This window comes from Meriones unguiculatus, chromosome 16 (genome assembly GCF_030254825.1).
Source record: "Meriones unguiculatus strain TT.TT164.6M chromosome 16, Bangor_MerUng_6.1, whole genome shotgun sequence".
NCBI lineage: Eukaryota > Metazoa > Chordata > Mammalia > Rodentia > Muridae > Meriones > Meriones unguiculatus.
The window spans coordinates 27992069-28020043 of record NC_083363.1 but is presented as its reverse complement, the minus strand read 5'-3'; the positions used below and the strand labels follow the sequence as shown (position 1 = coordinate 28020043).

Genomic DNA, 27975 nt, shown 5'->3' with positions numbered 1-27975 from the left:
CTCAGTAGGCAAAGGCAAGCAAGTCTCTGTGGCTTCCAGGCCAGCTGTTCTGCAAAGTGAGTTCAGGACAGACAAAGCTACATAAAGATACTTGTCTAGGGAAAAAAGGAGAAATAAAAGCCATTGTATTTGTTGTGCTTTCTAATTCTATCATCCACGTCAGCTTGATGTTTTCCTGTCAGTTAATGATGAGGCTTGGGTGATTTTTTTGACATGCCTCTATAAATTCTTTGGAGGAAAAGTTTTTCATAATGAGAGCAAAGAAACAAAAGAAATGTCAAGTCACTGTAACTCAAATATGTAGGTAAAAGTACTTTGCCCAGTATTGAAGACCATAAGAGATATGACTAAAGCTTCTAATTTTAAGAGTTTACATACTTAGGTCACTTTTCTAATCTGCAAATAATTTATAAATTATTAAATCAAAAATAAAATTTTTGATTCTTTGAAACCCAGCATTCATTCTTATGTTGCTAACTCATCATAACTGTTTATATAGTCAAAGTGAAATAACAATGCTAACTTGTTCAATTGGGGGAAGTAATTTGACCCCATGAACAGAAAAGTACCTTTAGTTACTAAAACTTACTTTAGAGTGCATCTGTACAGGTCTAAGCCTGATAGTGCTCCCTCACCGAGAAGGAAAGTGGACGCAATCCCCCATTCCTAACACGGAAGCTTTCATTTCAGTAAACACAATATTCAGCGGGAATTCACTCCTGGTAGAAATAAGGTGTTCTTTCCTCTCCGAGACTGCCATTTTCAGACTGGGTGCTCTGTCTTGAGTCTTCCTCTTTGGGCCAGGTGTTGTCTGCCCCAGACTGGACCTCCTGCCTGGGTCTGAAGGTTTCACTGTGAGCTGGAGGTCCTAACCCAGTGTCATATCTGGTTCTCCCCCTAGATCTTTGGATTTCCCCAAAACTATTACAAAACATGAAACTTTCCCCACACCAACCTGGTTCAGGACTAGTCTTACCCCTAGGTCTGCCCCCTTGCCCATTTTTTGAGAAATATCGAAAACTACTTGCATAGTTGCTGGACTAATTAATTTACTTCCCACTAGCTGAGAATAAGAATAAAAGTATAATTAAGACTTTTTTCATGTGCTTATCTCTCACCAGAATTTTTTTTCAAAGGTGGAATGAAATCTCAGTAAAGCTTTGATTTCGATTACCTTGATGGATACAGATATTGAACATTTTTTCATGTATTCATTGGCTATTTATATTTCATTTAAAAATTATTCTTCATTTAAAAATATACTTCTTCGAGGTGGATCCAAGATGGCGGCACTAGGACAACTGCACCAGCAGCACAACAGGATCCACACAGTGACCAGCAGTTAGAACTCTCGGCCCTAAAACACAAGCGATTGTGCTTCCCAGGTGAGAGGATACCCCACGGTGGGGGATTCAATCAGCTTCAGTTCACCCAGCTAAACCACAGAAGTGATCCCAGTTCCGCCAGGCGCTTGGTCGCTAGCCCAGAGCCCCACATCAGTGTGCTCTGATCACTGTCCCTGACTGAACTGTGGGCACCACAACATCAGAGATTGAGATTTCCAGTTGAGAGATAACCCCATGGTGCAGGAAACAATCGGGACCGACCTTAGGTCACCCAGACATTCCCTGGAAAAGACCCAGGATTCTGCGGGTGCCCAACAGCCAGCCCAGAGCCGAGCTAGGCATACAGGCGCCAGCACAGAGCCCTGCCTACGTGCCTGACTCCCTGCCCCAGATAGAACTATGGGCCCCAGGGCACCAAAGACTGAGTTTCTCTGTCGGGTGCAAACCCACAGGGAGGGCAACAGCAGGTCTGATCTCAGAGCACTCATCCAATATCATCACCCCGAAAAGGTCTCCAGAAAAATTACCCAGTTTGGGCAGACACCCAGGTGCCAGGCACCAGGCGCCAGAAAGGCGGAGCCATGCTCATCTGTGCCTGCGGGTTCTACTCATCATCCCAGACAGAATGGCAGTCCCCAAAGCAAAGTCTGGGTGTCCCTGTCAGGAGGGAACCCCACAGCGGGGGCTCATGAGGTCCAACGCTCAGTACACTCAGCTCCAGAAGACTTTCTGGATTCACACAGACTCTAGGGTCTATCCTTTTACTATAGGCATGAGCGCCATGTTCACCTGCCATTGTTGAGTACCACTAGGGCACTAGGGCACACAGCTGCATCATCAGACCTACAAAAGCCAGAGAGCCATTACAGCAGCCCTCAGATACTGTGCCAAAGATCAACCAGTTATCCCTAGCTAGACTGACAAAACTGTGAGATTCCCTGGTTTTTCAAGAGGGCTGCACCCAACAATTACACTATAAGAGCAACAGCTGCTGCTCACTAAATTCAGAGCAAGAAACCCAGCAGCAGGGCAGCCATCACCAAGACCTCTCCTGATGAGAGGAGAGCCTTCCTGAACACCACAAGTTACCATACAGGTCCATACACCTGAAGTGAACTGTGACAATTCCTGAGAAGCACCACCATTCAGTTGACCATACCCGAAAAGCTGAGGAGATCTCCTTCAGAACTCTGCCAAGTGGATTCTCCCCACCCCAGGACCCAACAGGCACCAGAAATTAATGGACAACACCTGAGACAGAGAGATTGGTAGAGGCCAGCGAAAAAGCACAACCAACAAAAGGCAAAGCAATATGGTATCCCCAGAACCTGGTTATCCAGGGGCAAGTAGCCCTGGACACCCTAACATAAGTGAAATTCAAGAAGATGACCTTACATCTATACTTATGAAGAGGTTAATGGGGGAAGCAAATAAAATGTGTAAAGAATTAGGGGAAGAGATTATAAAACAGATTATGGCCATCCGTAAAGACATACAGGAAGATGCAGCCAAACAGTTTGTGGCTCTCAAAGAGGAAATGATTAAATCACTGAAAGAAATAAAAGAAACAGAGGATTGTTCAAACAAACAGCTGAAGGAATTGAAGGAAAAACAGGGTCAGACAGGTTGAAGGAAATCAACAAACTGGTTCAAGATCTGAAGATAGAATTGGAAAAATTAAAGAAAACACAAACTGAGGAAATCATGGAGAGGGAGAACCTAGGAAAAAAACAACAGGAACTACAGAGGTAAGCATAACCAACAGACTACAAGAGATGGGAGAAAGAATCTCAGGTGTAGAAGATACAATGGAAGAAATCGATGTATCCCTCAAAGAAAATAATAAATCTAAAAAAATTCCTGACACAAAACATCCAAGACAACATAAAAAGACAAAACCTAAGAATAATAGGAATAGAGGAAAAAGAAGATTCCCTCCTCCATGGCCCAGAAAATATTTTCAACAAAATCATAGAAGAAAATTTCCCCAACTTAAAGGAGAGGCCTATAAGAATATAAGAGGCCTACAGAACACCTAATAAATTAGACCAGAAAAGAAAATTCTCCTGCCACATAATAATTAAAACAGTAAGTATACAGAACAAAGAAAAAATACTAAAAGCTGCAAGGGAAAAAGGCCAAGTAACATATAATGGCAAACCCATTAGAATCACACCTGACTTTTCAACAGAGACTATGAAAGCCAGAAGGGCCTGGATGGATATCATGCAGACCCTAAGAGAACACAGATGTCAGCCTAGGCTACAATTCCCAGCAAAACTCTCAGTCCTCATAGATGGAGAAAACAAGATATTCAACGACAAAAACAAATTTCAACAATACCTACACACAAATCCAGCCTTACAGAAGACACTAGAAGGGAAAATACCACCCAAGAAAACTAAGTACTTTCAAGAAAACACAGGAAATAAATAACCTCACTACAATAAAACAAAAAGTAGCCAAACACAAACACACTACCATAGCCAACATCAATATCAAAGGATCTAACAGCCACTGGTCATTAATCTCCTTCAACATCAATGGACTCAATTCTTCAATAAAAATATACTTCTTCATTTAAAAAATTTAAAAACATAAGTTTTTAAATTCTTTGCCCATTCCAAACATTAATCTCCCTTCAGATGAATAGCTGGCAAAGACTTTCCAAGAGGGAAATTTTATGTGTTATGTTTATAAACAAATCCAGGGCCAGAAGAGAGCCCCAAAAGAATTGTTCCAATTGGGTGAATCAATTCACTAATGTACTTAAACCACTCTCTGCTTACAATAAAGATTGAAGTTCAAACGAAAATGCTTTAACACACCTAGAATGTTAATTGAATTTGAAAGATGTAATTATTAACAAAGTAACAATATGTAAATGAACCTGTTTGAGTACTGGTCAGACCAATGCAAGAGAGACTCAGGGCGTGGTTGATGCCACTGACAGAGAGCCTGGGTCCCCCTCTCCTCTCTCTCTCTCTCTCTCTCTCTCTCTCTCTCTTTCTCTTTCTTCCCCTTTCAAATTAAGGAAAAAACTGTAAAACCTTTACTGTTTTAGGAAGTTCAAATGTATTTAATATTTTAGGAAGATCAAAAAAATTATAGACATGAGCCCCAAAGCAAGTCCTTCCCTGCACATGCACTGGTTCCATTCTAGGAAGGAGGTCTTGTTTTCTGGACTGGATAGAGGGACACTTGAGTTTTCAATTTTCACTTTAAAATCTACTTTGCAAAACCAAATTAAATTGTGGAGAAGGAATTCCTCATAGGCAAAGCAGAACTAAGCTGGGTTGAATAATTGCACACAAGATACAGTCTGAAGCAAAGTTGCCACCACAAAGAAATGTGCTGGCATGTCTGAGCTGCCACAGGCTGAGGGCTCACTGGGGCCCTGCTCAGTCTGCCAGCTGCCAAGTGAACCAGCCATCACGTGAGGCAGCAGTGCCAGCCCCAGTTCCATCCCACTGAGTTCATCCTGAAGACCTTTTTCTGTAATGATATGATTATATTATTTGTAGCATTCACCTTGAATGTGGTGAATGCTACAAATAATATAAAGTGGCTTCACTGTAAAGTGGCCTATATACTTCACTATATACTTCACTATAAAGTGGCCCTGGCACCTCTTTTGTGGCCATGCCCATTACTAAGTTGGCAAAGCATTGTGTAAATCAATACCTTGTGTTTCAAGGATTCCTAGAAGTCAGTGCTGAGAATATAGCTCAGTGTCTAAAATGTGTAAGTGTGAGGCCTTAGTTTGAAACTGTGGAACCCTTGTAAAAGCCATGCATGGCTGTATGTGTCTGTAATCCCAATGCTCTCGTGGTGAGAGGGAGGCACAAACTAGAGAAACTACTGAAGCTTCAGGCCAGCCTGGCATATACAGCGGCAAAACAAAGAAACAAGCTGGAAGGTGAGGACTGAGACCTGAAATTGTCCTCTGACCTCTACATGTGTGACATGTGCATAGACACACACATGCACACACACAAGCTTCTACAAATCAATATGGACATTAAACATCCATGGACTTGCTACTCTAACCATCCCTGTCAATGCATGGTAGGAGAATACGTTTGTCTCGGCTCCTGGGCAAAGACTGATCTGAGACCTGCATACCCACAGCATCCCCCTCTGTGGGCAGCAAACCTCAGAGTTAGTGTGGAGTCCATAGAGCCAGTGTATGCATGTGGCAAACCCGAAGCATTGGGTGTTAGGTTTATTTTGAATCAAGCTTATTTCTTTTAACATAGTAACCAGCTCTACATAAGTCCCAAATGTTAATTCGTGGTTTGAGTTGTCATATATTCATTCCTTCTGTGGTAGTTACCCCTTATCTACAGTTTTACTTTCTGTGCTATTCATTTAATCTCAGTCAGCTTTGGCCCAAAAATATTAGTGGAGAATTTCAGAAATAAACAGTTAAAAAGTTCTGATTTCCACACACTCTGAAGTAGCAAGATGAACTCTTTCTCTTTCTACCCATCAGTCTAGCATCTCCTCTTTGCTGCTCGCTTATGTACCTGTCACTGTACCACAGAACCTGAGGCTGAAGCACCACATAATGTCATTCTTCTCACATTCTCTCTGGGGGGAAGTAATTTAACACGGTAACTGGAAACCGTTCCCCAGTATTTACTCTGCAGGCATTAGTATCAATCACTGTTGTGTCTGAACTCAGCCCAACACTTAAAATCCCCATGAGAGAGATGCTAGTGGTGTCCATTATGCAGATGGGCAAATGAGTCTGAGGCCACTGGGACATAGAAAGGCCAGATCTGAGTGCCAGTCTAGGTCAGGATCAAGCACTTCGCACAACCCCATATGGTCTTCTGCAAAACCATCCAGGACTGGATGACATTTCGTAGCCCTTACAGCCAGGTTCTTAGAGAAAAAGCTTTTACATAGGTATTTGAAAACAAGCAAACAACCCAAAAAATAAAAAAACATTGCCACCCCTATTTGTGAAACAGGACCTTGAAGGGTTTAGCTTTATAAACCAGGCTGGCCTCAGATCAAGATCCCCCTGCCTCAGCCTCCAAAGTGCTGGGATCACAAATACAAAACACCACTCCTGTCTTCCCTTACCATTTTATTAGTTTTTGTAGCGTCTAGACAATGATGTGAGAAACTGTTTAAAGATGAAGTAAGTTATTGTAAGTTATAAGAAGGTTCTAGAAGGAATGACCTATCCCCCTGAGGAAAGACAGGACTTAATGGGTATATGATTTGCTTCTGCCCCTTGCTTAAGTGGTTAATGCAAGGCTCCAAAAACCCATGGGGACAGCTATGATGAGTGTGATGGCCCCAAGGGGGATGGCCCACAGTGGGTTGGGGGAAGGGAACAGCTGGATTGAGGCTGTGCACTATGCTGAGGTAGAGCTCTGTGAGTTGTATTAAGCCCTAGGTTTCTGGAAGGGACCCTAGGGATGCAGAGTTATGAACCTCTTTGCAGCTCCCAGTTACTCGTTTGTCAGGACCCACCTAGGAATGGTCCATGTACTAGTTACTTACGATTGCCATCATCCAAGAGGTAAGCAATGCCTCTCTAAACTGGACAAACATTATCAAGAATCTGCTTTCTTCTGGCCTAATGGACACAAGATGCTGCACTACTTCCCCTGCCAAATTTAAACTGCTCTTCCCGCTCTGTGAGGCTCCTCTCACTCTTTGGAGAAGAGAGAATGGATGGTGGGTAAGATTTGAAATCCTTTTCCCATTGAAGAGCCCTGAGAAATTTTTCATTTCTTGAAGGCCTTTTTTCACTTATAAAAAGGCTATCATAATTCCTACTTCTCAGAACTTCTATAAGCAATGGTCAGGCTACCTGGAATATTTGCAAACAAGCTACATGTCACGGTCCTGTTATTTTGAGGAGGCTGCATATGTAGCATGCAGCTCAAAAAAGCATCTTAGGTCAGATGCCTTGCTTTTCATGTTTGATGGCCTGTGGGAAGTTCATTAACATCACTGAGTCTGTTTCTGTCTGTAAACAGCTAGTTAGTAATATAAGAACAACCTCAGGGAGTTTCTGTCAGGATCCCACGGGCAAAGAAGTTGTGGTTCATGGTACACTCAGGCACAAGGGTTGATGAAAACCACTATTGAGAATGAAGGTGTTAAGTCCATATGAATCCCAGCAGGTGCCCTCCAGACCCAAACAGCCACGAGAGGAATTTGTACCTGGGAGGGCATGATAGTCTTCTACTTTTGCTCTGTTTCCATGCATTTATAGAGCTGATGTGTGTAGACCCTGCTTTAGTCGTCTGTATTTACTTCAGTGAATGGTTGAGGGTCATTGTGGATTTATTTACACACCTTGAAATGTCTGCCTCCTCTGGCCCTGGATCTAGCTTCCTGGAATATTTGTTTTCCTCAACAAACATTTTTAAAATGAGCAGCTTCTTCATTAAAAGACAAAAACACATTGCACAACAGCAGTTTTATTCTCTTGGCGTTAGTAGGGAATATGAAAGGATGGATGATTATTTCCAGTTTTTGGGGGGAATGGAGTCTCTGCAAACTAAAATCCCTTTTTGAAAAGGATCATGGCAAGGCCACCAGCCTCCCACACTGCTGCCACACCAACACAGTCCTGACAGTTTGCACAGACCATGTATCCCTGGAAGCCTGACTTGCTCTACCACACACAGCCTATGTTCTAACAGGCTGGAATGCTGGCTAGTTTTTTGTCAAAGTGACACAATCTAGGGTCATCTGGGAGGAGGCGACTCAAATGAGTCTGTGGGGCATATTTTTGATTAGTGATTGATATGGGAGGTCTCCTGAGCAGGTGGTCCTGGGTTGTATAAGAAAGCAGGCTGAGCAAGTCTGAGGAGCAAGCCAGTAAGCAGCACTCCTCCATAGCCTCTGCTTCAGTTTCTGCCTCCAGATTCCAACTTTGAGTTCCTGTCCTGCCCTCCCTTCACGATAGACTGTGATTTAGATGTATAAGCTAAATAAACTCTTTCCTCCCAAAGTTACCTTTTGGTCTTGATTTTCATCATAGGAGTAGAAACAAACTAGGACAACTGGAAATCAGGTGTGGGGGGCTTTGTCACCTGTGTGGCCACTGATGCAGTGACTGTGTAGATAATTTGAACAGATGTCTAGAGCTGTGTCCCATAAGGCTTCACAAAGGAGGGAGGTGGACTTGGTCCCAGGTCCCTCTGCATTTTCCCCTAACACTTCTCAGCGACTCTCAGGGTGATGTGTGCATGGTGCTTTTACAGAGTGCATGAGTGTTCATATGCTGTATGTGTGCATGCATGTGTACACATGAGCATGCCACCTAAGTGTACCCCTTTCCATGCAGTGAAACGTGGGTTTAAGAGCTTGCATATACCATCATGGACTTAAAATAAAGTCTTACTTACCCAGATTCAGAACCACCAGCCCCAGGGCTAACACTTTTCTAGGTGCTTCTGATTAACTCACTCTTTCATGTTCGATCAGAATTAATTTTTATTCTCTTTGTAACTGCATATGGTGGAGCTTTTGTACTTCTGGTAACTTCACCAAAGGAAGTATAGAGAAGTGGAGTAGAGCTCCACCTCTGAGCAGCTTGGGGCCACTTTATGCTGCAGAGGCCAGTGGTGAAAATAATAGGCAGGAGGCAAGGCCAGGGCTGTAGGGAGCCAGTCTAATAGAACAGGTGAACGCACTTGGATCAGCTGGCTGTGCCGTGTTACACAGCTACTTTTGTTCACTTTTGATCTTATTCATGCTGTAGCCATAACAGCATAATGAGGAGAGAACAACAGTGTGGGAGGTGAGGAAAGGGCAGGAACACTCTTTTGTGGGGGTCACTTTCTTCCCTGTGCAGACCTCTTGGGGCCCAGGAAAATTGGTAGCCAAAGCATTCCTTGTTATTTCCATCATGTCCTTTAGTGAACCATGGTGCAGTCTGGCTCAGCCCCACAGAGCAGAGGACAGATTCTCACAAAGCAGAGGACAGAGTCTCACCTTCCCCTTGGCTGTGATCTGAGCATACACATTCTCATTTAATGAAAGAACAGGACATCATCTCATGCTGTCTGGATCTCCTCTGTGCCAACCTCGGCCACCTTTGTATTAATGTCAGCTCACTAATGGCTTCTGCTAGCCCTTTGACTATCTAGCAGATGGGCCAGGATGCAGACGGGGCTCATTCTCATCAGGCCCATCTGGCAACAGCTCGGTTACCCCATTTAATGCACTGTATGTTCCAAGGGGACAGGCACAGAGAAACCTGGTGAAGGAACCTAAAACTTTTTTCACATCGTGTGCTGGAAAGTCTGGTCTTCATGCCTCCCTCAGCTCCTTCGCAGTGTAGCCATCAGGATTGACGGTCATAAGAACTTCAATGAAGCTTTGGGAGGGAATGCTCATCTTTGCAAACCAGAATTAAGAAGGTTGTGAGTGACACTGGGGACCTCCTGAAGCTGTGTGTGACCAGTGAGTGCAAGTGTGCTACCTAGAAGTCTCCATGAAGCATCAGTGGCCACTAAGCTGACCTGGGCAAAGCTAGTACCTAGAAACAATCATACATTGTTCAAAGCTGCTTGGGCTTTGTAAACTGTATGGTTTTCAAAGAGGTAAAGACCCAAATAAATAGGACACTTGAGTTCTCTGCCTACACTGGTCTTAAAGGGCACCAATGAGATGAGAATGAGAGACACAAAAGCCAGGACACAGTGGTTAGTATTTCATGAGAAAAAGAAAAGGAAAGTCAATATAGAAGTAAAAACCTGGGACCATCTTCTTTGCAGTGTGATAGAGTGGCAACTTCATGCAAGGTGACATTTATAAACAAGAGAATGGGCTATTATGTAAACTAGGATAATGTCAAAACAGGTTGGGCCTCTTTTAAGTTGGAGAGTGCTCCAGATGAAGTACATGAAAGCACATCCATGGCCATGTTCAGTGTGATATGGAGGGAAGTCCAGTAGCTTGAAAGGGTGCTATAAGCTAAAATGAGAAGGAAGAAGAGGAGGAGGATGGAGAGACCTGAGCTCTCATCCCTAACTCTGTCAAGATACAAACTAAACTACACATGAGCAGACTCCAGAGTAGGAAACCCAAATAAGCTAAATTGCCTTTCTCATATGTCAGGCTCTGGGCTCTACTGTGTTCTCTAGCTTCCAGGTCTCTATTTTTTTATGCATATGTGCTTGTAGAAAAATATGGCTCAGTTCATGCCCTCTTACTATCAGGCCCATACAAAGGTAGAGTTTTGTATGAGGGTCCCTTAAAAACCTGGTACAGAATTTGCATCAGTTACTGTGACATGCATACCGGTACCAGGAGATTTGCCATATCTGTGTGGCTGCCTGCAAATAAGACTGGAGCATGAGAGCTCTGCCTGAGTGAATTCCACTCATCTGAAGACTCCTGGAATAATCTCACAGATGAGAAGAAAGGGGAAGTGGACCACTGCCACATCCACAGATCATGTAATGCTTGAATGTTTGGACTGCTGGTCTTTCCTCTATAGTCTGCTGGCTATTCGTGAAACATGAAACAGCTCTGCCACAGGTTGGTGAGCCTGGCTTGTTAGTGAGGGATATATGGCCACCTCAAACTTTGTTTCTTTGCTCAGACTTGGCGTCTAGCTCGAATGTTCAGCTCATCATTGAACACTCACTGGGGTTTCTCCCATTCATCCACACCCAGCCACATTTCCCATGAGACCTTTGGCTGCTTGGGTCCCAAGCTTTATACTGTGGAGAAAACAGTGAGCAGGAGAATTTCCCCTAGCCCAGGCTCTAATCCTGGGATGTTGGTTTTCTATTCTCCAATTTTTCTACTCTAAATGCTAATCATAAAGAGATTTTGAAATAAAATTAAAATTAAAAAAAGCTTTTCTAAATGATGAATGATACTTACTTTGGAATAACAGAGAATTCCAGTGGAAATCTGTATGCCATAGGAACTTGTAGGCAGGTGACAAGGAAATTGAGGCTACACGAAGTTTTTAAAAGCAAAATAAGGGCCATGCAAAATGGTTTTAAACAAATAAAAAAAATCTTGCCTTTTTAAAAAGTAAGTTTTATCTTATTTTATGTATTTGGATGTTTTGCCTGCATATATGTCTGTGAACCATGTATGTGCCTTTTACCTTTGAAGTCCAAAAGAGGGGGTCAGATTTCGTGGAACTCAAGTTACAGACAGTTGTGGGCTGCAGTGTGGCTGCTGAGAATCAAACCTGGGTCCTCTGGAAGAGTAGCCAGTGTATTTAAGTGCCAATGCATCTGTCCAGTCCCACCATTTGGCTATTTTTTAATCTTTGCTTTTTACACTTTATCTCAGCCAAATGTTCAAAAAGAAAATGATCCTTGATTTTTTAAATAATCTTTTTTTTATTTTTGGAAATTATAATTACATTATTTTCCCTTCTATTCAATCTCCTTGCTGTCTGTCAAATTCATGCCATTTTTTCTCTCGTTGTTGCACAGTTACACACACACACACTCCTAAATATATAAATACAACATGCTTAGTCCATATAATATTACCTATATGTATACAGTATCAGGGCCTACCACTTGGTATTAGAAAACCAGTTGGGGAGCTCTTCCCTAAAAAATACCATTTCTTCTCCTCTCAGCATTTGCCATTTACCCATAGTTCATTGTCTAGGGTTGAGGTCCCATGAGCGTTCTTCTTCCATGTTATCCTGTCTGTTGGTGCCATCCTTGTTCAGGTCTTGTTTAGGTAATCCTGTTGTTGACGTTTCATGGATATAGCTTCCATGACATTTCTAGGAATCTCACGGAACACTCACTTTTCCTCTGGCTCTTAAATTCTTTCTGGCCCCTCTTCTGTGATGCTCCCTGAGTTTTCAGTGTAGAAGTGATGTTGTAGTTCTGTCAGCTGATCACACAATCTCTTACCTCTAAATTTCCTTGGTTGTGGTTTTCTGTAATGGTGTCCATCTGTTACAAAGAGATGTGAGAGCTACACTTACATGTGGTCATAGGAAGAAATATTTATAATGTAGTTGGGAATCCTGCATGTTAACAAAGTGGCAGTTGTAGCTTCTTTTCCTTGATCCGTAACTTAACTAGCTCTGAGTAGTTAGCTAGAATTCTAGTACCAGATAGGTTTTTCTTTTGGTAGGCAGGCCTTAAGTATAATTAGAGCTGTTGGTTACTGTCAATGTATGTGTGCCACTACTGCACACTTAGGTTATTGTGCCATGCTGCTTGTTGTTATGGTTCATAATTGGGTAGGTCTATTGATTGCTTTCATACTTTGGAAGTTTGAATAATGTCTCTGTTAACGTGAAAGCTAATCTTCATGGAGGAGTGTAGAGGAATGGTAATTCAAAACATAGCTGCTCTGGCAAGAGATCTCATCCAAAGACCTTCGAGGTCTGTGTGAGCCAGCTGGAATACAAACATGCCTTTAATGCAGCAGACAAGGAGATCTGAGTTCAAGGCCAGCCTTGTATAGAGCAAGTTTCAGATAAAGAAAAGCTTAGGTCCAGGTGTGATGGTACATGTCTTTAATCCCAAAGAAATGTAAAGTTAGTTTGTAGAAGGAAGCACCTGTGTTTGAAAGTGATGTCTAATTGAATGGCAAAAAAAGTGATGAATCAGAGAAAGACTTGACAGAACAGGATACACCCAAATTTCACAAGAAGAGAGAGGAAAGAGAAGCTACTTACGGGGCAATGAGTGAGTCTTCTGGGTATATGCCGAGGCGTGGTATAGCTGGATCATATGGTGAATTTATTTTTAGCTTTTTGACAGTTCTCCACAGTGATTTACAGAGTGGCTGGACCAGTCTGCAATCATAGAGAATGAGGGCTCCCTTTTCCCTGCACCCACTCCAGCATTTGTTGTCAGTTGTTCTGTTTCATGCCATTCTGACTGGGATACTATTAAAAGTTCTTTTGATTTGCATTTCTCTAGTTGATAGGGAGTATCAGTGGTTCTCAACAGGTAGGTCGTGATCCTTTTGGGGGTTGAACAACCCTTTTACAGGAGTTGCCTAAGAACCTTGGAACACACAGATATTTACATTATGATTCATAACAGTAGCAAAGTTATTGTTGGGAATAGAAGTATATCCAGGTCTTTCTTTGTATGTTTGCTATTGATGTATAGAAAGGCTATTAATTGTTGCAATCTTATACTGTATCCTACCACTTTACTGAAATTGTTGAGTGTTTCTGGAAGGTTTTTTCATAGAATTTTGGGATCTCTTACTTTCAATATCATCTGAAAATTGGTCAGTTTGATTTTGTCTTTTCCTGTTTATATCTTTTTTAGTTTCCTTCTCTTGTCTTATTGCTCCAGCTAGTTCTTCAAGCACAATATAGAGAAGGAGTGGGAATAGTGGACAGATTTGTCTTGTTCCTGATTTAACTGAAAATGCAGTGGAATTTCTCCATTCAAGATGATGTTGACTATCATATATAGTTTTTTTATAGTGAAGTATACTTCTTTTCTTTTTTTACATTTTATTATAGTGAAGTATACTTCTTTTCTTTTTTACATTTGCAGAAATAATTATGTGGGATTTTTTGTTTTAATTGTTTGTTGTTTTTGTTTTGTTTGTTTTGGTCTGTAAGTCCATTTAGAACGGTTTATTACACTTATTTACTTGTATGTCTTGACCCACCCCTGTTTTTCAGAGATAAAGCAAACTTGGTCATGGTGTGTTTACATTTGCTTTGCAGATATTTTATTAAGCATTTAAACAGTCTATGTTCATTGGGAATATTGGCCCATAGTTTCCTTTGTTATTGTGTCTTTACCTAGTTTTTGTTTTCGTTTGATAATAGCTTCGTAAAAAGGATTTGGGAGTGCTCCTGTTTCCTTTCTTTTTGAATAATTTAAGAATTAGCTGTAGATCTTTAAAAGTCTGGTAGGATTCTGTTCTGAACCGATCAGAGCCTTTCAGAAGTCCTCTGTGTCAGGCTCCTGACTTGTTCCCTCTTTTCTCCTTCTTCTGATTTCCATCCTCTTTGCCTTTCTGGATAGGAATTGAGCATTTTAGCAAGAGTCCTCCCTCTTGATTAGTTTCTTTAGGTGTACAGATTTTAGTAGGTTTATCCTATATTATATGTCTATATGAGTGAGTATATACCATGTGCGTCTTTCTGCTTCTGGGATAACTCACTCAGGATGATCTTTTCCAGATCCCACCATTTGCCTGCAAATTTCATGATTTCCTTGTTTTTTATTGCTGAGTAATATTCCATTGTGTAGATGTACCACAATTTCTGTATCCATTCCTCAGCTGAGGGGCATCTGGGCTGTTTCGAACTTCTGGCTATTACAAATAAGGCTGCTACAAACATGGTTGAGCAAATGTCCTTATTGTGTACTTGAGCCTCTTTTGGGTTTATGCCTAGGAGTGGTATAGCTGGATATTGAGGAAGCGCTATTCCTAGTTGTCTGAGGCAGTGCCAGATTGCTTTCCAGAGTGGTTGTACAAGTTTACATTCCCACCAGCAGTGGAGGAGGGTTCCCCTTTCTCCACAACCTCTCCAGCATGTGTTGCACAAAACTAAAGTCCAAGTGGATCAAAGACCTCAATATAAAACCAGACACACTAAACCACTTAGAAGAAAAAGTGGAGGAAAGCCTTGAACTCATTGGCACAGGAGACAACTTCCTGAAGAGAACACCAACAGCACAGGCTCTAAGAGCAACAATCAATAAATGGCACCTCATGAAACTGAAAAGCTTCTGTAAAGCAAAGGACACTGTCGTCAGAACAAAGTGACAGCCTACAGATTGGGAAAGGATTTTCACCAACCCTATATCTGACAGAGGACTAATATCCAGTATATATAAAGAACTCGAGAAGTTAAAAAGCAACAAATCAAGTAATCCAATTAAAAAATGGAGTACAGAGCTAAACAGAGAATTCTCAATAGAGGAATATCGAATGGCAGAGAAACATTTAAAGAAATGTTCAACGTCCTTAGTCATAAGGGAAATGCAAATCAAAACGACCCTAAGATTTCACCTTACACCCATCAGAATGGCTAAGATCAAAAACTCAAGTTTTCCTGGTTTCTATTTCACTAATTTCAGCTTTCATTTTTACTATTGCTTGCCATCTAGTGGATTTATTTTGTTATTAGTTTTTCAAAGTTTTCAGTTGTATCATCAAGTTACTTACTTTTGCTCTTTCTCATTTTTCTTTAAATGTAGGCACTTAAAGTTATAAACTCTCCCTTGCACTGCCTTTACTGTGCTGTTTCTTTCTTTCTTTCTTCTTTCTTTCTTTCTTTCTTTCTTTCTTTCTTTCTTTCTTTAGTTCAAGGAAATTTTTAAAAATTTCCTTCTTGATTCCTGTTTTTTTTTAACCATTAACATTCAGTAATGAATTGTCTAATCTTCATTAGTTGGCATACTTACTAGACATTTGCTTTTAAATTTTGTTGCATTAGGGTCAGGTGGGATACATGAAGTTATTTCAGTGTTACTGAATTTGTTAAGATTTGTGTGTGTGTGTGTGTGTGTGTGTGTTTGTTCCAGGATATTTTCTATTTTAGAGAGACTTCATGAGCTGCTGAGTAAAATATATATTCTTTTTTGTTGGAGTGGAATATTCTATAGATATTCTTACGTCTGTTTGATGTATGATGTACTTTATTCTGATGTTTCTCTGAACAGAGAGATGCTTGTCCTGAATGCCTCTCAATTGGAGAAGGTGAGGTATTAGAATCGCCCAGTATTAATGAGTTGATACTAACCTACGTCTTTAATTCTTAATTATATGCTTAATTTAATTTAAATACTCCCGTATCAAAGCTGGGTACACTAGAGTTTGTTGCATGTATGTTTAGGATAGTAATGTTCTCAGTTAACTGTTCCTTTAATTAGACTGACATGTCCTTCTTTATCTCCTCAGGTTAGTTTTAGTTTGAACTATTTTGTCAGCTATTAAGATAGTGATGCCTGCCTGATTCCATGTCCCTTCTGACTGGAGTACTTTTATACATCCTTATGCTATAAGGTGGTACTTTCTTTAAAGCTAAGATGTGTTTCTTGTAGGCACAGATAGATAATTTTTGTTTCTTGATTCATTTGGTCAGGCCAGCATCTTTTGGTGGGAGAAATGGGACCATTAATATTTAAAGAGTTTATTGAAAGGTGTGTGCTGATTGGGATCATTAGATTGTTGTTATTTGTGTTCTAAGTGGTACTTTGCTTTGAGTAATTTTTGCTATGTGTGTTTTCTTTACTAAGTTTCTCTGCCATGCTCTTTCCTGTCTTCACCCCAACATATTACTTCTTGTATTTTCTTTAGGTTTGCTTTATTGGGTATAATTTCTTTAGGTTGCTTATGTCATGGGAAGGGATTTCCTTCAACTATGGGAGATTGTTTTGGTGGGCACATTAATCTCAGTTGGTCATTGTGGCCTTTTAGGGTTTCGCATGCATTGCTCCAGGCTCTTCTGGCTTTCAAACTTTTCCATTGAGAAATCAGTTGTTAATCTGATGGGGTTTTTCTTTATTTGTAATGTGTTTTGTTTTGTTTTTCGCTTTAGCTTTCAGTCCTCTTTCTTTGTTCTGTGTACTTAATGTTTTAACTATGATGTGCTGTTATTGGAGAGTTTCTTTTCTGCTCCTGTCTGTTTGTGCTCTGTGCACATCTTATATTTGTGTTTGGTATGACCTTCTTTATTTTGAGTAAGTTTTTTTTCTATGATTTTATTGATGATCTAGTTTATGCCACTGACCTGGGATTTTTCTCCCTCATATTTTCATAGTTTAAAGGTTTGGTTTTTCATGATGTTTCACAATTCTTCTGTGTTTCTTTCCTGTTTTATTTTTATTTCATATTCATTCATCATTTATTCTGCATCCTTTACTTTATCATTGGCACTGTTATACTATCATTTGCTTGATTTATTCTACTTGTAAGGGTTTCTTTTAGGTTTTCTAGTTGGTCTGTTTTGTTTTTTATTTTCATCTTCATTTTCTCTTGAGTACTTTTCAGTGTTTCTATTTCTTTATTGCATGTAATTTCCAAATCTTCTATTATTATTATTTTATCAGCCTATGTTTACATTTTCTTTAGCATTGCTCAGGCATCATTCTCTTTAAGTTTGTTCTCTTTAATTTATTGACATGTTTTGTTGTCTTTAAACTCCTTGAATAATTTAGGGAAGTTATGATTGTTCTTTTAAATTCTGTGTCCTAAACATTATCAAGGTAGGTGAACATTTCTTCAGGACTGGTGGATTTTGGATGGGGGATACTGCCTTGATCTTTCATATTGTTTGTATACTTGCAGTGATATCTGGGTATGTGGACTTTTTTTGTTAGCTCTGTGTCTGGTATGGACCGAGTAGGTCAGGGCAGAACACAGGTTATACAGGTTGCATTAGGCCTAAAGGTCAGATGTAACTTGTGTATGATGAAGTCAGGTAAATACAGTGGGCTGGGCTGGTATGTAGGATGTGCATCTTGTACCTGTCCTGAAATGGAGGTAGATCTAGGGTTTGATATGGATGTGTATGGGAAGAATCGTGTGGACTCATCTGGCTAAATTCTGGAGAAAGATGTGCAGGGTCTGGCTGGGTGAAGACTATGGATGTGGCCTGAAATGGGCCTGCATGTTGTAGGCAGTCAGAAAGAGTCTTTGAGGAAGGTTAGAGATTGAGGCAGGGGTGGCCAGATTAGGCTGATGTACTGGTTGTGAGGTCTGGGCTAGACTTAGGGTGCATAAAGGGGAGATCAGGTAGATTCATCTGGCTAGACTTTGGTGAAGAACTGGTTCTTTATTAAAAAACAATATCAATAACAAGAGTACTACTGATGTGGTTGAACACAGATTAACTGGGCAGAATTCCTTGCAAAAGTGTGTGTGTGTGTGTGTGTGTGTGTGTGTGTGTAAGGCTACAGTGTTTGTGGTTATGGCAGTCTTTTGTTTTGGTTAACAGACATGAATGCATAAGAACCCCTCCTTAATAACTGTTTGGCTTGCTTCATTTATTTATATACTTACTTTTATCTAGGGCTTAATGAAAGTAACTCCATTTTTACTCTGATAACTTTCACATAGTTATTCAATCAGCAAATGCCTTGATCCTGTGATCTTTATTAGGCCACAGATTAAGGACAAAAATGGACCAACTTGTCTATAATGATGGGACCCATAGCCATTACTAATAGGTTGACAAACCCTAAGTAGCAAGCATGAAAGACACTGAACTCATGGGGGTCTAAAAGTGGGGGAGTTCTTGATTTGTGTGCTTTGCCCTGATTTTCTGGGGATCTGTGTGTGTAGGACCCACCTATGAGTGCTCATCCACTTTGTTTTAGGCCATGGTGGCCCCTTAGCCCAGGGGTGTGTGTGAGACCCTGCAGAGTTGGGGGTATAATAGAATCTCATTTGTCAAAGCAAACTGCTGAATTTGATTCCTTGGAAGCTCGAAAGTGCTGCTCTGCGTATGTAAGAACCTTGTCTCTATGGGATAGGACATTAAGCCCAGAGGAAGATCTGCTTGCCTCATCTGAGTAATGAGCCATGAAATTGACATTATGAGTTTTAATTATTATTAATGCCTTGCGGGGTAGCTGCTGTTAACTATTCTGTAGGCTTCCCAGATATACTTCTTTTCCTACCCTTTTATTTCTTTTTCTTAATGCTTTAATGATGGCTTCCTGGTAGTGTTTGAACTCAATTCTTCCTAAGGGGAGTGCCCTCCCTCTGAGAGAAGTTGTCTCTGGAAAGAAAGCAAATGGCTCTGATTGGAACCCAAGCAGTGGGAACCTGGGAGTTCGCTGGTTTGTCACAGTGAGATTTGCAGGAGTCTTATCTCTGCTCTGTCCCCAGTAATACTCATCTTTTTCTAGAACCATCCATGAACTAATTAGTTAACCTTATAATGGGCTTTGAAGATCAAAGACTGTGGAAAGTGCCGTAAGTCACCGTTTTTTGAGCATCTTTTAACAGGGAGAACCAGTTTCTGGCTCTTCTAGCCCAGTATAAGTTCCTGTCAGCATTATTTCTGTTATACATGTGCGTGTGTGTGTGTGTGTGTGTGTGTGTGTGTGTGTCTTTGTACATGAGTGCATGGTAGAGAGAGAGAGCGTTTTATTCAGAACCGTGCCTATATTGTCTCTATAGGTTTTGTACTAATGACAGTCAGAAGGGGAGCAGAGTGGACTCTGACCTCCCCTGCAGCAGAGACATAGCCTTGACTTGGGATTACCCTGAGTCCCTTTGTATTACAGGAAAAAAAATGGCTTTTAGTGTTTGTCAGGCTTCTCTCAGGTCCTGGTAAATATAGCACAGCCCTGTTACTGCAACAGACAGGAGCCCAGAACAAGTGCTATGGATCTAGGAGGGAAAGGAGGCATGAAGACCTGTGTCAGCAGAGCTCATAGATTTCATGAGCACATATCCTTTTTGGGAGTTGTCATGTTACCTGCCATGGCCAGAAAAATGTGGCTTTGCTCCTCTGCCAGGAAGTTTAGATCCCTCTGGAGCAGTGAAAGCCACTGGAAATTGCAGGGTAGGCACAGATTTACACCTGTGTAGCCAACACACAGTATGGTTCATTGAGACTAAAGGAGGGAGAGGTGGGGGAAGATCCAGGAGTACAGCAGTAGACTAGTGAGCACTGTGGAGAAAGGCTGGGGTTCAGGAAAGGATGGGCACAGTTGGATAAAGATTCCATGGTCAGCATGAGAAATGTAGGAAGTAGGGCTAAAAGGACAGATAGAGTCTATGAGATGTGGAGAAGATCTACCTTCCAAACAAGTGGCTAGATTGATATGAAATCTACTGGTCAGCATGGAAGTAGAGGTACAAATAGATTTGAGAGTTGGGACACACAGAGGCAAGTGGTAATGAGTGGCCTGTGGCCCACATATGTGTGGGACTGCCAGCCATGTGGAGAATCAATAAAAACCGGAGTCTCCTGAGGCTCGGATTAATGCCTGTCAGGAACTGGAAAGAAGGTAACTTGTAGATCCCTGGCCTGGTGGTAGTCTACACTCTAGACCCTAAAGACAAGCTGACTCCTAGGAATTGCCTGTTTCCCTGACATTAGATCACATGAGTGATCCAAGGCCATGGTTGTCCATAGTGGATGAGAATGGTACTTGAACTGGTTTCTGTCTAGAGAAATCCAGGAGTTGACACTATTGGGTTATCTCAGCTGTTGAAGTAAGTCAATCCAAGCCAGATTACAAATAAACCTTACAATTATAGGTTTATTTGGGAACTGAAGCTCCTTGACCAGTTCAGCAGGTTCAGGGGATGAAGCCAGAGGAAGTCACACACCAGCTATGGCAGCTGGGGCATTTTAATTTTAATTTGTTATCTTAATTACAGTTTATTCATTTTGTATCCCAGCTGTAGCCCCCTTCCTCTTTCCCTCCCAACTCCACCCTCCCTCCCTTATCTCCTCCCATGCCCCTCTCCAAGTCTACTGGACTTGGGAATCTATTAGTTTCAGGTGAGAGGGTTGGGTCCTCAGAAGTGCCAGGAATGTGGAGACTTTTTTCAAAGTGGCAAGATTAAAGAAAGTGGGGTTTACCTGATAATGTGGGACAGGGGAGAGCAACCGTAGATGGAAACTGAACAGAAACCCCAGTTCTTTCTTTGCAGGGACAACTGGGACAGGGCTCCAAGCTCATTGAAATGAGATCTTTGGAGGACACAGCAATGGTCCAAGTTTGGCATGCTCACACTGTGATGTATGGTAACAAAAGCTTCCGAAGAGCTTCCAGAGCTGTGGCTCTAAGATTACAGTTTTGAGCATACACACTTGTAATGAGAAGTTGAGTTTAGCAAAGAGAGGGTGTTATGCCCAGTTTGTGAGAACCCCAAAAACCACCAGGAATCAACTCTTCTGCAAATACATGAGGATCTTTTATTACAAGCTTGAGCCCAGGTCACAACATTCTCCCTGGTTGAAGAGGAGGAGTATAGCCTGGTGGTTTAGGGGAACAAGAAGGAAACACACACACACACACACACACACACACAGAGCAGGGAGTTATATGCCTTAGTGTTACACAATTGGGTAAGGGAAATTGACTTTTGAAATGATTGGTTTACTTTAGGCTCCAAGACCACAAACAGTTCTGGCCTGGCCATCTAGGCCAGTTTCCTAGCAACTGTATCTCTAGTGGGCAGGAAAAGAATGTTGTAAAGCTAGTTCCTTTCCCCAAGTGGCTGGACATGTCTACACCTGGCTGTCCTTCGCCCAGGCCTCTGCTCCAAACCCCAAACTAATACCTAAAAAAACCAATTTTCAACTATTTGGTCTCTCAAGGGCACACACTGCCAGTCTATGTCAAGGGAAGTTTTCCTTTGGGTACATAGTGGAGGTGCTTTTTAAGGATAAGAACATGTTATTTTTCTTACTGCCACTTGAAACCTCTTTCCTGAGTGGAATACTAAGTGCTGCCATATAGTCAATAGTGAAAATATTCCTGTCATGAAAAATATACTGTATTTGATTTTTAATGTGGTGGTAAGCTGAGTTGAAAAAGAAGAAGCATAATCTTTTTATAAATTAGATAGCGAGTTTGGGGATTGGTTTCCCAACTCATTGGCATCCTGAGCTTGGTAAATTTGAGGCTATTGGGGAATGTGCTATAAATTGAGGGGTACTTGGTAAATTTGTGGCTACCGAGGAATGTGCTATAAATTGAGGGGTGTCTGGCAGCATCCCTAGCTCTGCACATTAGATGCCATAGCACCTCTCCCAGTTGTGACAACCAAAAGTATCTTCAGAAAAGTTGTCTCTGGTGGGAAAGCAATGGGCCAGGGACTGGCTGACCATTGTATGGTCCTGGGGTTTTTCTGATGGCACACAGCCAGCCACCTCTTTAGTCTTTTCTAAGCAAAGTATTGGATTGCAAATTGCCTTTCTCCTGCGCTCTTTAAAGTCTAGGCCTGTTACAGTCTATTGTACTTACAGCACAAACCTATGCAGAATGAGTTCTGTAATGAAAAGTTCTCTGGTGTTACTATTTAATTGGCTAGTGGGGGTTGTTTGTCAGTCTGCCAGCAGCTTTCTCTTAAATGCTGTCATCAGACGTCTCCGAGACATAAATGTGGAATGATTGATTTGCAGTGTGCTATTAAACCCTCTACAAAGACTTTTTGATGTACTGCTGCTTTGAGTTTTGTACTACTATTGATTGATTTAAATACTACAGAACCCTTGGCTCAGGCGGCTCTTGTGAGAAAAATGCCACTTCTAGTAGGGAATTGCTGGACATTGACTCAAGGACAATGACACGGCTTTCCTCGGGCACAGAATGGATCATTAAACAAGTGTGGACTACCAGGAAAGAAAACCAAGAGACACTTGTGCAGCTGACCAGAATTTATGAGTCAGGACCAGTTAGAAAAGTATAGGGAGTGGACAGTAATGTCCAGTCCATTTAGGACTAAGAGACTCCTTAATGTCATGAAAAGGGTGCCAAAAATGTTTGGGCTGTAACTCTGTCTGCTGTTTGAAACCACAGTAGCAGATGCCATTTAGAAAGGTTCACTAACATTGACAGGGTGATAAAACACCTCCTGACTGTCCATGACCAGGTTGGACTTCTCCTTCCCCCTGGACCAGATTGTTGTGTGAAGCGAAAGCATGAATGGCTTGAGGGGATGAGGAGGTGTGTGACTGGTGTGTGACCGGGACTAGGAGTAGCCTCTGAATTTCTCTGCCAGGCATCTGTGCCCCCCATGACCTGGGTGAGTGTGTGCCACTAATCCATAGAGAGGGAGAGTCACACAGTAGTGAGTGGCTGCTCAACTTGCTTTGAGCCAGTTATCCCCTTGTGTGCCTGTATCCTCCTTATCCCTGACAGATAATTCATTGCTTCCTTCAGAGCCTTTTCACCACAGTGAAGTGGTGTCTGTATGGGATACAGTTGGCGCTTGTGTATAGGATTGAGAAGTTTGCTATTGTAGGGACTGTCTTATCTTTCTGAGGTCAGAGAACTCATATGTCTGTTGATAGACGTTCCTTTAGAGAACTTTCAGTCTCAGAATGTTGTTTATACATAAGACACACAAATAACATTGAACCCATGATTCCAAGGGCAAATTTCTTGGGTGCTAAGGAGGTCATTCCTAGTAATCTGTTATTTTCTGTTTTCAGAATCTGTCCCAGCTTCCTTATGCCAAGGCCCTCTACAGCTATGAGGGAAAAGAACCTGGTGATCTCAAGTTCAACAAAGGGGACGTCATCATCCTTCGGCGCAAGGTAGATGAGAACTGGTACCACGGGGAGCTGCAGGGCACTCACGGCTTCCTCCCAGCCAGCTATATCCAGTGTGTCAGGCCCCTGCCACAGGCTCTGCCCCAAGGCAAAGCACTTTATGATTTTGAGATGAAGGACAGAGACCAAGATAAAGACTGCCTGACCTTCACTAAGGTAAGGTGAATCCCATGGTTGGCTTCTATGTCTACCTACGTCTTCTTAACCAAGAATCTACATCTAGGTTAGAGCCTGGATGCTCCCCCAGGCCAGGAGCAAATGACCACCCTCCTTCCCTTCCAGTGCCTCTGTAAAGAGGGGATAATGTGTCTGCTTCATGGATTAGATTATTTTGTTACTGTTTTGGTTTGTGTGCATGAGAACTCCTAAAAGAAAGCTGTGTCTGCAGAGTTGTGCTGATTAGAACTTCAGTACTGTGAAGTTGGAGTGCTGATAATTACCTTATCCTAGGCTAGTTTTATCTCCCAGAACAGCCATTCTTTGACTACCTCGGTGTTAGAGCTAACATCCTGTGATGGATAGATGAAAACCTCCTTGAATCTATTAACAAACTATTTGCTCCCGCCTTAGATAGGCCTATAGACAAGCTTCCCTTATCTTGCTGTAACCACCTACCACTGTATTTTAAACTTGCCTTGATTATGACTTTGTTTGCTTTTAAAAAAACTTCATGAAACAGATTCCATGGTGAAACGTGGTTTTCAGGTAACCTAAATATGGTTTCCCAGGCCCTGGTCATTCAAAATAGCCCTGGAACAAACCATCTCTTACTCTCTGCAAGCTGAGAGCTGTGGTTTTTGCCGTGGCTTTTGTTTCATTTTGTCTTTCATTGTTGAATTGTTAGGAGATGTCATAAGCCATGGATGCACTGATGCATGCACTGACTCCTGAGATGGGTGAGCTGTGAGCATCAGTGGCAGTCATAATTTTAAGGTTTTAAATGTTGACTATATGCAAGAAATTTGAGTCTTTCCAGGATGCAAGGGATCATGGTAGAACTACTGCAGAGCCCCATTTCATCCCACTGTCATATCTGGCTTCAACCACATCATTTCCTGTCCTGAAGGACAACAGTAGAATCAATGAGGCCTGGAGAATCTTTAATTTATTATTATTATTATTATTATTATTAATTATTTACCATTACTATTTTATGTGTATGGCTGTATTGCCTGAATGTATGTGTGTGTACCATGTGCATGCCTGATACCCACAGAAGCCAGAAGGCCATGCTAGATCCCATAGAATTACTGTTAGTATTTATATAAAAATGCCATGCACACAACCAATCTTATATAAAAGAGTTTATTTGAGGGAAGGGAAGCAGAAGAAAGTTAGGGCCTGAGTAAGCCATGGGGGACGGGGTTCGACCATACAGAGAAAAAGGAGAAAGAAAGAGAGGAGAGAAAGCAAAAGAGAGAGGTAAGAGGCAGGGTCCTTTTATCCTGGGCCCCTTTGGGCGTCAACTAATGATCACATCACAGATGGCTAAGCAGATTAGATGTGGGACCTTGTGAACTAACAGTTACAGAGGGTTGTGAGCTGCTTTGTAGGTGCTGATTATTGAACAGGTCCTCCTGAAGAGCAGCCAGTGATGTTAACCACTGAGCCAGTCTGGCATGGAGAATCTCTTGAAGTGCTTAGCCTGAGGACTTAGTTACTAACCAAACAGCATTGACTCTGGAGCCAGTGAAACAAGGAGGTCAGGCTGTAGTCTTTCTGGAGTTCATCGGTGCCAGGTGTCAGACTAGCACTTGCACTTGCTGTTACAACATTTAGAGGCTCCCAGGGAAACAGGTGCTGTCTTGTTTTATTTACTCTGTGGTCCTCTCTCTTCCCTCCTTCTTCCTTCTGTTCCTTCCAGCCTCCTCCCTCAAGGCTGTAAACAACAGAACTGGAATTCTCAGTATTTGGCTTGAAAAAACAGTTCCTGGAGATGACTGTCACTCTTCCCCCATCCCTCCCTCTCCTCATCTGCTGGTACAGAGCTTGGCTCCAGCCCTTTTCAAGTGTACCTTGAACACTGTTTTCTTTTCTTTTAGGGGGGGAGTGGTTTTGTTTTTTGTGGGTTTTGTTTGTTTGTTTGTTTGTTTGTTTTTGAGAAAATTTTATGTTCCTGTGCCAGATTGCTGTCTGTGTCTTATTCTATTGTTCATCCTGACAGTGAATAATCTATTTTTTGTCCTGGAAACCAGCCCTTTTTTCTTCCTTTCATCAAGGCTTTAAGATGCAAATTCCCATTGTCTTCTCACTTAGCTTCTTGGGAAGCCCACACTAGACTCCTTCTCTTTTCCTGCTCTCAGTCGGAAGCCTCTGGTGCCTTCCCAGAGTGCCTTGCAAGTTCTCTGCTTTGGAGAGCCTGCCCTGAGAGACTACACTCAAAGTGTGCTCTGCTGATCCATTCTGGCACTTGTAACTTCTTAGGGTACCCTTTCAGTGGTTTTAAAACTTTCTAATGCTATGACTCTTTAATATAGGTCCTCATGTTATAGTGACTCCAAACTACAAAATTATTTCATTGCTATGTCATAACTGTAATTGTGCTACTGTTATGAATCATAATATAAATATCTGATATGCAGGATATCTGATATCCAATCCCCCAAAGGGTTGTGTGACTCACAGGTTGACAACATTCTTGCATCCTTCCTAAGAGAACAGGTTCCAAACAACCATTAGTTCTTTTGGCTCCAACCACACAATCAGTAGAGTCCAAGGCTCTCCTTGTGTGCACAGGAGGGAGATCCTCAGCATAATTCACTGAGCAGAGTATAAAGCCCTGGATGTTTTCTGACAGGCCAGGTTCTATTGTAGGATCTAAGCCTTCCATTTCCATTCTGGGTGCCTCTTCCTATAATGCTCACTGCCTGTAAAGACCAGAGTCCCCTGGACAAGAGGATAATTGGGTGTTAATTAATTTCACAAAAATATCTTGGACCTGACCCCATGCTGGGCACCATACTGTGCACGGGGACAGAGACTCACTAGTCTCTCCTGGAATCTAGACTTGGGAGATGGGCACAGAATAGGTCTAGAGAATTAATGTAACAAAAGATTGCCTCAAGGGAAGCTGCACAGTGTTAGCTTATTCAGGAGGAGGAAGATGAGACAAGATGTGAAGACTCTAGTGTTGTTCATTCAGTTCTATCTAATATGATAGAACTGAATATTCAGTTTTTCCAAAGGAACTGTACATTAGTCCTCGAGGGGAAAATAGAGCTCAGCTTGATTCATTCTGGGCTGGCATGTTTGGGATGTGCGGCTCTGTGTCAGTGTTTCCCTGATGGAGGTTTGGTATTTGAGGATCCCTAGGAGACCTAGACCAGCTGTGAAGGATCCAGGGCTCTCCTGTCACTGAGGGTGGCAACTGTTTCCATAGCTTCCAGATGGAAGTGTCATATCATGCCATCTTTACTAAAGGACATTCTTTTCTTGAAATCTTGAGTTCTTAGAGAGATTGGGAGGCCTCTGGGTATGACTCCCAAAGCGCTGTGACACACATGTCACCTACAATATCATATCCATGTCAGCTTGTCATTAGTCATTCCAGCCCCCAACCCATCCTCCAAGGAGCAAAGTTGCTAGTATTTTGTGTGTACTTCTCACCTACTCCATACCTGGGTGCCAGAGGACACAGGCATCTTCTTGAAGCTCTCTGCATGGTTCCATGTTCTCTGGCAGGACTTGTGCCACTGAGCTACAACTGCACAGAGTAGGGACTGACCATCAGACCTAAAGTGAGCTTCTAGGAACCAGCAAGTTACTGTTATTCCAAAGGCAACATCCAGTTAGGTGTTAGGTTTCTATCCGCCCAAGCTCCCTCTCCAAAAGCCCAGCCTTACTGTGGACGAAGAAGACATAGGAGATGACCCCATGAAGCACAAGACAGCTGGCGGGTTTGACATGCTTCTTTCTTGCCTTTAGTCTTTGTATTTGCATATGCCTGGCTTTGGGGAATGAAGCTACTGGGGACTGATAAAATATGCTTTCTAATGCCGTACTACAAAGAATAACCATACATTCTCTTCTTATAACAGATGAGTTTTAGAATGACTTAATGCTGTTTTAATCCTACCTATTCAAAAAGCCAATGTTGCAGGTGAAAATGCTTTGGTCCAACAGCTTTGTTACTTTTAAAATGCCACTACAATGGTTTGTTTTAAATGGAAATGTTATAGTTTGGATGTAAAATGCCCTCTGCAACCTTGTGTTTGAATCCTTGGTCCCAAGTGGTGATGCCATCTGGAGGAGATGTCAGCCATGTGAGGCTCAAATGGAGGATTGAGATGGGTTGTTGGTGATGAGGGCATTTGCTAGGAAGTTATATCTCAGACACCCACTTCTGGTTTCTCTCTGCTTCCATATCCACCAAATACCCCCACCATCACACTTTCCTTGCCATGGTAGCTGTGCTTTCTAACA

General features: G+C 41.9%; 1 protein-coding gene across 2 annotated transcripts in view; it reads left to right on the top strand.

Moving 5' to 3' along the window:
* Sh3rf3 (SH3 domain containing ring finger 3) overlaps positions 1-27975 on the top strand; it is a 312507-nt gene that overhangs the window by 154986 nt on the left and 129546 nt on the right. For both annotated transcript variants that reach the window (XM_021651788.2, XM_060369517.1), the window contains exon 2: positions 23434-23709. In XM_021651788.2, coding sequence (XP_021507463.1) covers positions 23434-23709 — 276 coding nt within the window. The remainder of the gene's footprint in view (positions 1-23433; positions 23710-27975) is intronic.